We start from the raw sequence: 12558 nt of genomic DNA on the forward strand, positions 1-12558 counted from the left end.
GTGGGTTTTTTACACATGACCTTTATCACACTAAGGAAGCTCACTTCCATTCCTGGTTTACTGAGTTTTTTTTTTTTTTTTTAATCAGAAAGGGTACAGGATTTTGTCAAATGCTTTTTCTGCATCAACTGAGATATCATGTGTTATCTTTTAACATGATGTTATATTACATTGATTTTTCTTATATTGTATGATCCTTGTATGTTGAGGGTGACTCTCACTTGTATACTCTCTTTAGTATGCTACTGAATTTGGTTGCTAATACTTTGTTCAAGAGCAAGACTTTTTTAAAACCAAAAAGTTTTAACTTATGGCTCTGATATAGAATTTCCATTTGTAAAAAAGATGATTCCCTATCAAGACAGAGGACATCTACTACTGATTAATGAGGAAAACAGGACAGAAGATCAAGTCCCTACACTCCACAGGAATGCAAATTTTTAAATTTAGTAATTTAAAACATCAAAATTTAATGGTTGATGTCTGGTTGTTGTCCAAAGGTAGAGACAAATACTTTATTCATAAGCTTATGAATATAATCATAATTATATATTCATTTTCACATGAACAGATGAATACCTAATCAAAAATGGTTAAACTACTAATATCATCTTTAAAATGTGTTTCTAAATCCTAATTGGGTTTTTGTTTTCAAACAAAACTCAAACCATTACCTTAAACGTTTTATAAAAAGCGGCATCCAGAGCTTGCAGAATTTCTTCATCGGGGCGCCACTTCAGTTTTCCTCTGAGCCCATGACCTGTCTTATAAGTTTCTAACGCAATTAAAACATGAAATGGATGTATACGAGCCTAGAACATGACAGAGACAGAAAGCAAATGTCAAATTCAAGTGAAAAACAGTAATCATGTCTCTTAGATTTTTGTTATTGTTATTTGTTATTTATAGCTAATAAATTATTTTATTTATAGCTAATAAATTATTTTGTTATTTGTTATTTATAGCTAACAAATCTATTTCATAAAGAGAAAAATGAGGACATATTAAACTTAGATTTCAGAGTCAATGCAATGTGGTATGATAAAAGTCTCAAAACACCTAAAAAATTCCCTGACTCCATTTCCAAAATTTAAGAGCCAGTTGTTTCAATTAGTAGTAGTTAGCAAAGGTAACCAGAGAAGGCAATGGCACCCCACTCCAGTACTCTTGCCTGGAAAATCCCATGGATGGAGGAGCCTGGTAGGCTGTAGTCCATGGTGTCGCTAAAAGTCGGACACGACTGAGCAACTTCACTTTCACTTTTCACTTTCTTGCATTGGAGAAGGAAATGGCAACCCACTCCAGTGTTCTTGCCTGGAGAATCCCAGGGACGGGGGAGCCTGGTGGACTGCAGTCCATGGGGTCGCACAGAGTCGGACGTGACTAAAGCGACTTAGCATAGCATAGCATAGCACAGCAAAGGTAACACTTACCTTTTTTAACAGTTTTTCATTACACAGCTTTTCACATACTAAAGACACTTCTGAATTTCCTGGTTCAAGCACTGAGTTAGCGGTCATCTTTCCCAGATTCCTTAGTAATGCTGTCAGAGGCATTTCTTGTAACAAAGCCTTCCATACCTATTGCAATAAAATAGGTAGAAATAAAAGGAATTAAGGGGAAATGAATACATGTAACACAGACATATCAATTAATAATAGTCTTTAAGGCTTTCTTTTGGGGGTTTGGACCACTTTCTAAATAAAAATTTGTGTGGGTTGGTCAAAGGCTCATGGAACAAAGTAACCTGCTCTTTATTAGAGTAATAAAGTTAAGTACATTATATTTTGTGAAGGAACTGTATATAAGAATTTTATTTATTTAATTAGTGAGGTAAACTAACCAATACATTTTCTGGAATGGAACTAATACTTAAAAATTGCCAACTACAGCTGGGCATTGTGCCCAGGTGTTTTAAATAAATGTTAATTTTAAGATATATTTAAAGTTTTTAGGGAATTCCCTGGCGGTCAAGGGGTTAGCACTTGGCACTTTCACTGACTGGGGCCTAGGTTCAATTCCTGGTCCCCTGGTCAAGGAACTAAGATCCTACAAACCATGCAGTATGGCAAAAAAATTTTTAAGTATTAATATATGTTAAAAGCATTAGCAAAATTTATCCTTTTACTACACAGCCTAAGTTCCTCATGTTTACTCATATGCTGGAATGTATTATAACTTTCTTACCTCTTTAGACTTTAAGTGATTTGTTAGGAGATGTTCCCTAACCAGTCTGTGCTCTTCTATCAGATGAATGACTTCCAGTTCATCTTTTGTGCGCTTCACTTTCTCTACAGCCTCGAGATACTTTAATAGTTTTTCAGCCTCCACAGAAAGTGCTTTTTCTTTATACATTTCATGGACCTCTTTCCAGCCCTTTGTAATATATTTGGTGACAATAGCAAGTCCTTCAACAAAAGAAAGAATTAAAACGGCATGTAGGATTAGCAGGTAAAATACTGGACATGTTACTGAGAACACCTTATGTGAATGACACATCTAGATACAAACGAGTTTAAACCAGGATGCTACTTCCCATAATATGACAAACGCACTTAAGGAAATGGAGTCAACTAATTTTTGCCTATCCCATGAGGCTCTGGAGGTAAAACTCTAACCTAATGTGTTTTGAAGTCTAATGACTCCAAAGTCATTTTATTTCAGAGCTTTTTTTGGGGAAGCAATAGCAATGGAACCTTTAGTACACAGTAACTATCTCAGGTCCACATTCTCAATTCACAAATGTATAGATCTACCTCAGTTAATCTCATATTCACTTGCCCCTTTACCTGCTAAATAAACATGCATTTGTAAATTACAGAGATAAGTGAAGTGGACAGGCAGGTAGGTACCTTGTAATTTTTAATAGCTGAGAAAGTATTACAGGCCTAAATAATGTGTCCATTTCTTCTATAATTCCTTTCAATAGTTGAAAAAGCTTTGGGTTGGGGGAGTGAAGAAATCTGGATTCTAGCCTATATGCATGTGTGATTATCTAAGGCCTTAGTTTCCACTTCTGTAAAACAGTGGGGGGACATAACTATCAAATTTCAAGGTCTATGGGGGGAAGGTAGGTAAAATAAATAAAAGAGGTCATTGATATAATAGTGGTCATGACTGGAGAATTAAACAATATACCTGACAGATATTTTAGTGAAATAATTGGAAAAAAAAATTTGGCTTGGTGCTGCTACAGGAATGTATTTTCAATATAAGGTACAATATGGATTTTTAAGTAACACTGGCAAATAATTCATTTTTCCCCCCTAAAATATAGTTCAGGCCAACTAAAATACACCTCTAAGGCAGACTGAGCCTATGTGCTATTTCTGAACTCTAAATAAATCTGACTAAAAGTTAATACTCACACGCAGGAACTTCTAAAGAATTGTGACTCTGCTGTCTTACACATCTTAATGTGAAATCTGGAATTCCTGACAGTCCAGTCGTTGGGACTATGTGCTTTCACTGCAGGGGGTATGGATTCAATTCCTCATGGGGGAACCAAGATCCCACAAGCTACATGGTACCCAAATAAATATAACAAGATGTAATTTCTAATAAAAAATCAAAATATACATGTGTTTATGTATATAAATATTTACAGTAATTTATTGCTTAAATTTCATTTGAAAAAGTTCATTTGTAGTTTTAGAAAAAAGTGGTGAAACAGGAACTACTGAGGAGATTTCATGTATGAAGACATCACCACACAAGACATGTAGGAAGGAGGAGAAGCAACCAACACTGCCCTTTACTTGTGTCAGAAACTGTGTCTAAGTATTCTGATATACACTACCACTGTTAGTCACAATAATTTCAAGGGCTATTCCCTTTCTACCTTTTTTTAATAGATGAAGATACAGAAACTCGGACAGGTTCAGTTACTTGGTTTATGGACACACAGTAATAAGTAGAACTGAAATCTGAACTCCTCTGAGGGGCTGTCATTTCAAGTTTCACCTCTGCTGTAAGAAAAAATGTCAACTTTGCACATGCTCATTTTGTGAGTGTTCACATTCAAAATTAATCCTGTGCAAAAGTTTTTCTTATTTCCCTTCTAAGGACTAAAGAGTCATTGTAGATCCAAATAACTTCTCAAAAGTCTCTTCTCATAGACACAGAAAAACTGCCCCAAGTTACCATGACCTCTGGATGTCTGCTTGAAGACAGTCTGTTAAGTTCAGCACTACTTCAGGTAGCCTTTAGGTTCCATGGAATGTATGTCCAAGGACGTGCTTATTTGCTCAGTTGTGTCCGACTCTGGACTGTAGGCCACCAGGCTCCTCTGTCCATGGGATTTTCCAGGCTAGAATACTGGAGTGGGTTGCCATTCCCTACTCCAGGGCATCTTCCTGACCCAGGGATTGAACCTGCATCTCCTGCACTGGCTGGTGGATTCTTTACCACTAAGCCACATAGGAAGCCCCAAGATTTAGAATATCAACCTGCAAATCTGTCATTTGATTCTTAATCATTAATGTGTAGGTGTTTAATTCCAGGTTGGCATTAAACATATGAATTAGTCAATCAGTGTCTTGAGACTGAAAGACTATTTCTAGAAAATATTACACAATTGTCTGATGACAAATACAAATTTGCCATTTACTGGATATCTGTACCTCACCTGTCACCATGAAGATCTCATACTTACCTTCACTGGAAGGTTTAAGATGTGACAATCTTAACAGATCTTTGTGAGACCAGCCGTTTCTTTGTTTGTATTTTGTAACTGCCAGGGCGAGGGCCATGCCACCCTTTTCATTATACCAGTCTGCTACAGCTTTCCGGAGGGCACGACCCCACATGCCACACTTCATGCTTTCCTTCAGATCTTTCTTAAACTGGATAAAAGTAAACAGGTGTGTAGGGATGCGACAAACTTCAGGAACAGCTTTGAAGGCGGCTTGTTTGGTGCTTATGTCAGAACACTGGGAGCAAATGGCGAGGGCAAAGAGCGTGGGTTCCTGTTTTGCGGTTCTGCCTTCTTGACTAAAGGATTTTATTTCCTGTATCACTTCACATCCTCTACCATCTTCAATCAATCTGATTAAAGCTTCGGCATTCTCAAGGCCCAGCTTCTGTTCTTTGATATAGTAAGTCCCACCTTCAGAACCAAAACATAAGAACCGGTGTAGCCGATTCATATCAGTGACTTGCCACACATATCCGCCTTCGGAATTAGCTATCTGCTTCTCATTCAGTGGCTGCATTTGGTTTACAGATTCCTCCATTTTTCTGTCTTTAGGAAGCCTATCAAAAAGCAAAATGTTATTACAAGAAAATAATAGAATTCTGTATCATGGAAACTACAATTTAACAGAAAAACTTGTAATCACCTTTAAAAATCCAGATGCATTAACAGAATTATCTTGGAATTTTTTTGAAAAATACAAATGCCCAAAGTGAAAGTTGCTCAGTTGTGTCCGACTCTTTGAGACCCAATGGGCTATACAATCCATGGAATTCTCCAGGCCGGAATACTGGAGTGAGTAGCCTATCCCTTCTCCAGGGGATCTTCCCGACCCAGAATCGAAGCGGGGTCTCCTGCATTGCAGGCGGATTCTTTACCAACCGAGCTATGAGGGAAGCCCCACTATCACTATTTTCCCCAGGAAAAAAACCCAAAATTTAAAACTAGATAGAAATGATAAGATTATAAAAAGGAAAACCGTTTATTAATCTAGGCTTATTGAAATCTGCCATGAAATATTTTAATTTAAAAATATTGTTTAAGTAAGTTATGGTATGACGATCAGAAGTGACAGTCAAGAAGTTGCATTTTTAATGTAGTTTGCTGCTGCAGAGTCTGAGCAGGCAGCTAGGGTGGAGTCCAGAGGAGCAGAGGGAGAGGAGAAGGGGTGGGGGCGGGGCAGTAATGGTCTCTGACGCAGTGACTGCAGACAAGCTCTTCTTGTGTACCCAACATCTGTTCCTCCCTCCTCTTTTCTAACTATTATCCTCTTTCTGGTAGTAATATCCTTCAGGGGACATTCCCCAGCCCCAAGGGATGAATCTTGATTGCTCTAAACAGTGGTTCTCATAGTCTATGGGCATCAGAATTACTCGAAGTGCTAGTTTAAACATAAAATGATGGGTCCCATTCGCCCCATCCCCTCCTAGTTTCTTTCACAATTCAGAATGTCTGGCTGAGGCCTGAGTTTTGGTACCAGTTATGAGTCCCCAGGTGATGTTCTCAATCCTCTTGCCATGTGACTGGTACAGGTATTGAGCAAGTATCACAGCTCCTGCCAGTGAGACACAATAAATCTGCTGATAATACTTCGGAGGTCTCCTTCCCTCTTAAAAAGGGGCCTGGACTCTTAAAAAGGCATGTTCTCTAAAAGAAACAAAAGAGCTATATATAGAAAACTATAAAACACTGATGAAAGAAATCAAAGATGACACAAATAGATGGAGAAATATACCATGTTCATGGATCGGAAGAATCAATACAGTGAAAATGAGTATACCCAAGGCAATCTATAGATTCATTGCGATCCTTATCAAGCTACCAATGGTATTTTTCAGAGAACTAGAACAAATATTTCACTATTTGTATGGAAACACCAAAAAAACCTCAAATAGCCAAAGCAATCTTAAGAAAGAAGAATGGAAATGGAGGAATCAACATGCCTGACTTCAGACTATACTACAAAGCTACAGTCATCAAGATAGTATGGTACTGGCACAAAGACAGAAATATAGATCAATGGAACAGAATAGAAAGCCCAGAGATGAATCCACACAACTACAGATGCCTTACCTTCGACAAAGGAGGCAAGAATATACAATGGAGAAAAGACAATCTCTTTAACAAGTGGTGCTGGGAAAACTGGTCAACCACCTGTACAAGAAAGAAACTACAAAACATTCTAATACCAAACACAAAAATTAACTCAAAATGGATTAAAGATCTAAATGTAAGACCAGAAACTATAAACTCCTAGAGGAAAACATAGACAAAACACTCTCTGACATAAACCACAGCAAGTCCTCTATGACCCACCTCCCAGAGTAATGGAAATAAAAGCAAAAATAAACAAATGGGACCTAATTAAACTTAAAAGCTTTTGCACAACAAAGAAAACTATAAGTCAGCCTTCAGATGGGAGAAAATAATGCCAAATGAAGCAACTGACAAAAAATTAATCTCTAAAATATACAAGTAGCTCATGCAGCTCAATACCAGGAAAATAAACAACCCAATCAAAAAATGGGCCAAAGAACTAAACAGACATTTCTCCAAAGAAGACATACAGATGGCTCACACACACATGAAAAGATGCTAAACATCACTCATTATCAGAGAAATGCATATCAAAACCACAATGAGGTACCATCTCATGCCAGTCAGAATGGTTGCTATCAAAGTCTACAAATAATAAATGCTGGAGAGGGTGTGGAGAAAAGGAAACCTTCTTACACTGTTGGTGGGAATGCAAACTAGTGCAGCCACTATGGAGAACAGTATAGAGATTCCTTTAAAAACTGGAACAGAACTGCCATACGACCCAGCAATCCCACTGCTGGGCATATACACTGAGGAAACCAGAATTGAAAGAGACACGTGTGCCCCAATGTTCATCATAGCACTGTTTACAATAACCAGGACATGGAAGCAACCTAGATGTCCATCAGCAGACGAATGGATAAGAAAACTGTGGTACACACACACAATGGAATATTCAGTTCAGTTCAGTCGCTCAGTCACGTCCGACTCTTTGTGACCCCATGAGTTGCAGCACGCCAGGCCTCCCTGTCCATCACCAACTCCCGGAATTCACTCAGACTCACGTCCCTCAAGTCAGTGATGCCATCCAGCCATCTCATCCTCTGTCGTCCCCTTCTCCTCCTGCCCCCAATCCCTCCCAGCATCAAAGTCTTTTCCAATGAGTCAGCTCTTCTCATGAGGTGGCCAAAGTACTGGAGTTTCAGCTTTAGCATCATTCCTTTCAAAGAACACCTAGGGCTAATCTCCTTTAGAATGGACTGGTTGGATCTCCTTGCAGTCCAAGGGACTCTCAAGAGTCTTCTCCAACACCACAGTTTAAAAGCATCAATTCTTCAGCGCTCAGCCTTCTTCACAGTCCAACTCTCACATCCATACATGACCACAGGAAAAACCATAGCCTTGACTAGATGGACCTTTGTTGGCAAAGTAATGTCTCTGCTTTTGAATATGCTATCTAGGTTGGACATAACTTTCCTTCCAAGGAGTAAGCTCAGCTATTAAAAGGCGCATTTGAGTCAGTTCTAATGAGGTGGATGAAACTGGAGCCTATAATACAGAATGAAGTAAGTCAGAAAGAAAAACACCAACACGATATATTAATGCATATATGTGGAATTTAGAAAGACAACAATGATGACCCTATGTGCAAGACAGCAAAAGAGACACAGATATAAAGAACAGACTTTTGGATTCTGTGGGAGAAGCCAAGGGTGGGATGATTTGAGACAATAGCATTGAAACATGTATATTACCATATGTGAAACAGACGACCAGTCCAAGCTCGATGCATGAAACAGGGCACTCAAAGCCGGTGCACTGCGACAACCCAGAGGGATGGGATGGGAAGGGAGGTGGGACACATGTACTCCTGTGACTGATTCATGTCAGTGTATGGCAAAACCCACAATATTGTAAAGTAAATACAAGTAAATCCAATTAAAATAAATTAATAAAAAAAGGAAAATAAAAAAGGCATGCTCTTTCTGCTTTGAGATACTCATTTGCAGCACATGATGCCTGAAGTGGTGTCCGCTATCTTGAATCATGGGGGAGCCAGTTTAAGATGACATACAAATAAGGATGGCAGAGCCAGAAAAGATTAAAAAAAAAAAAAAAAGAGCCTAGGCCATTGATACTATCAAGTTACCTGGAACTTGGAAATGTATTAATATATCATAGTGTGTTAGTGTTAGCTGCTTAGTTGTGTCTGACTCTTTGCAACCCCATGGACCATAGCCCACCAGGCTCCTCTATTCATGGGATTTTTCCAGGCAAGAATACTGGAGTGGGTTCCCATTTCCTTCTCCAGGGGATCTTCCCAACCCAGGAATCAAACCTAGGTCTCCTGCATTGCAGGCAGATTCTTTACTCTCTGAGCCACCAGGGAAGCCTTAATGTATCTTTACTGTTTAAATTGTTGATAGGTTTTCTGTTACCTGTAGCTGAGAGCATTCTGATTAACATCCTGATCAACAGTGCTCATTTAGTTTGTGTCATCTGTAACTACCCACTTTTTCCTCCTTCCATTATCTCTAAAGCCACTAGAACTGACTGACTGGCAGCAGTATCACTTTTTCTCCTCCTAATAGAGTAACCACAATCATCCACTGCTTTCCACTGCTGTTCTCTCTACAAGTGTTTACTCTCAGGTCTCCTGCCTGCACCACTACAGTGCACTGGGCTTCTCCCCATGGCCACCACCACAGTGACACAGCCAACAAAAAATCCTCAACCAGCATTTACTACATACTATGTGTAAGGCATGAAGGAAATTTCTGTTCCATTAAAAATAAGATTTTCAAAACTTTTCCTGCCCTCAGGGAAATCAGTCTGTATGATGTGGTAGAAATTTATTTATACCTCAATTTATATACAATTATGCACAACTTTATATCCAATTGATAAAGCACTTGTAATCAAGTGCTTTAATAGAAAAGTGAATAAACAGAGGAGGATAAACTAATGCTGTCTCAATAATCCAAGAAGGCTGAAAAATTGGTATATAGAGTTTGGGGAATGCATTCCAGTAAGGGGTATCTGTAATCTTGCTCTGTGTCTTTAAAGTTTAGAAAAGGAAGTAAGAATACTGCAAAGCAATGCTGACAAGTAAGGCAGTAAAATAAAGCAAAAGAAAAAAAATTTTGAAGATGATAAAAGCTTGAGCATGTTTATATACTGTAGGGAAGGCTAAAGATAGAATCCTGGTGAGTATCAACAATTAAAAGCTAAGGACAAAAGGGTCCTTTGAAGGAGAAATAGGAGAGGCCCACAGACTTTAAATCAAGAGGAAGTGATTATTATAGATCATAACAGAGAATTTCATGGAGTGAATGGCTGGTAATGTCAAACACTTGTGAAATTGGCAACAGGAATGCTGAAGAGAGGCAATCGCAGCAAGAAACAGCTGGATTCCAGTGTGGTGAAGAGGGCACACAGCAAGGAAGAGCCTTCACGGGTAAATGCTCTTTTATAGAAGGAAAGTTATAAAGGCAAGAGAAAAGCGAAGGTGGGACATAGAGGAAAAATCTTTTCACCTTTTCAGATGAGAGGACAGGAGGCTGAGGTTGGAAGTTTAATTTGGACAGTTGAAGGCAGTGGAGGAAGGGTGTTTAGTGAGGCAATGAGATCCCTGAAAGCTGCTCAGAGCATCCACGTGGAGACTGGCCTTGACAGCAAAAGAGCTATCCCTTTCCCTAAGGGTGATGGGGACGGGTAAAGGCCCCTCTGAGGGAGAAAGAGAAACAAGGAAATGACTGCGTTCCCAGTGGGGAAGTAAGTCTGGTGACTAGGACTGGGTCTCAGAGCGGGGAACACACAGTGCTTGGGAGAAGGTAGGTAAGGAGTAAATGGGAGAAAGCCTCACGTTCTGAATATAACTGAGGGGGACAGAGATTTGGATTGTGTGGAAATAGAATTGTCAGTATTTCAATACGGCTCTGATACAAAGAAGATCAGCTCTGGGATTTCTTTGGAAGGACTGATGCTGAAGCTGAAACTCCAGTACATTGGCCACCTCATGCGAAGAGTTGACTCATTGGAAAAGACTGATGCTGGGAGGGATTGGGGGCAGGAGGAGAAGGGGAAGACAGAGGATGAGATGGCTGGATGGGATCACTGACTCAATGGACATGAGTCTAAGTGAACTCCGGGAGTTGGTGATGGACAGGGAGGCCTGGTGTGCTGTGATTCATGGAGTCACAAAGAGTCAGACACGACTTAGCAACTGAACTGAACTGATACAAAGTAGTGAATGTCAGGGCAGGCCTCGGCCTCAAGTGGTGTCCTCAGGTGGTGTCGGAGAGGCGGTGGTCATATTCTATCAGTCACTGGGGACTGATTTACAGTGACTGAGAGCAGCACAGGCTGAAACTCCTGGTGTAGTGGATGGTGCTTTTTCTATGTATTCTTAAGCTCTTTTCAGCATGGCATTTACCTCTTCTTTTCAATCCAAAAAGACTAACTGCCTTCTCAAAGACTGGTAACATTAATCACTAATTCCAGTAGAAATTATTATTTTGATTTTTATACTGCATTTGACATTACTGGCCTCTCCTTTAGATTTTACAAAAACTCTCTCTGGTGTTAATTCAACCAGGCCATTCTTGCTTACTAGTTATGTTTGTTGGATGAGTGTGAAATGACATTCAATTATCAGATTATACTACTACCCCAGCTTTCCTGCACCAAGGTCCCGGTGGTGAGTCCAAGGTCCCAGTATAAACCTAAAACCCCCTCCTTTCCAAGTTTTCCCTTGTATTATATTCTTTGTGACACACCCAGCTAACATAATGGTTCCCTTGAGAGTGGGGACCGGGTCTTACTTGTGTATCACTCCTCTAGAATATCATTTTTAAATAATTACTAATATATATTTAAGAATAACTAAGCAGGGCTTCCCTGGTAGTTCAGCCGGTAAAGAATCTGCCTACAATGCAGGAGAACCCAGTTTGATCCCTGGGTTGGGAATGTCCCCTAGTGGAGGGCATGGTAAACCACTCTAGTATTCTTGCCTGGAGAATCCCTATGGACAGAAGAGCCTGGTGGGCTACAGTCCATGGGGTCACAAAGGGTTGGACATGACTGAGCAACTAAGCACAGGACAGCACCAGTGGCATTAAAGTTGATTTCTCTGAACCATTTATCTAAGTATTATGCATGACTTGCTTTTCTTTCCTGTAACATTTACTTTAAAAATAAGTCTCAATGCATACAATTAAAAACATAATTCTTTAACATAAATTCTGTAATCAGAGTAAAATAATAAATGTACTATATGCAGGTAACAGAAATACAGTTAAGAAAAATAAAACATGAAAAAGTTACAAAGTAATGAGTTCTGAGTAAAATAGTCATCTGAGGATAGTATTTCTCTGTAAATTCTTCTAATATGTTTAATATTAGGTATTCAAGTATCTTGCTGTACACCAAGCAGCAAAATGAACTTTAATTCTAGGGAAGATGCCTGAAAAAGAAATGTAATTTTTATAATTCCTATTATAAGAAATGAAATTACTTATTCATAGCTGTACCAATGGAATCTTCCCTTAAGTCTTACATTAATGACAACTCTGACCATGTATCTTTTCAATATTTCTGCAAGAGAAACTGTTCACTTTTTTCATATGCTTCTGTGAAAGTACTTTCCAGGATGCAACATAAAACATCATTAACAGCTATGGTACCTGTCTACTTGCTTGTGTAGATATACCAGAGTCAGAATGTTTGGCAGCATATTCCAAGCTACTCTGTCACTGAACCTGCAATAGAAATTAACTTTAAAATTGGCTAGGTGGAGACCAGTCCTGGGTGTTCATTGGAAGGAC

General features: G+C 39.1%; 1 protein-coding gene across 1 annotated transcript in view; it reads right to left on the reverse strand.

The window, feature by feature from the left end:
- Window positions 1-12558, reverse strand: part of RO60 (Ro60, Y RNA binding protein) — a 32342-nt gene that overhangs the window by 12615 nt on the left and 7169 nt on the right. Inside the window, exons 2-5 of the mRNA XM_061382161.1 lie at window positions 4655-5253; window positions 2188-2408; window positions 1434-1580; window positions 675-812 (exon numbers count right to left, since the gene is read on the reverse strand). Coding sequence (XP_061238145.1) covers window positions 675-812; window positions 1434-1580; window positions 2188-2408; window positions 4655-5253 — 1105 coding nt within the window. The remainder of the gene's footprint in view (window positions 1-674; window positions 813-1433; window positions 1581-2187; window positions 2409-4654; window positions 5254-12558) is intronic.

The sequence above is a fragment of the Bos javanicus genome, chromosome 16 (assembly GCF_032452875.1).
Source record: "Bos javanicus breed banteng chromosome 16, ARS-OSU_banteng_1.0, whole genome shotgun sequence".
Lineage (NCBI taxonomy): Eukaryota > Metazoa > Chordata > Mammalia > Artiodactyla > Bovidae > Bos > Bos javanicus.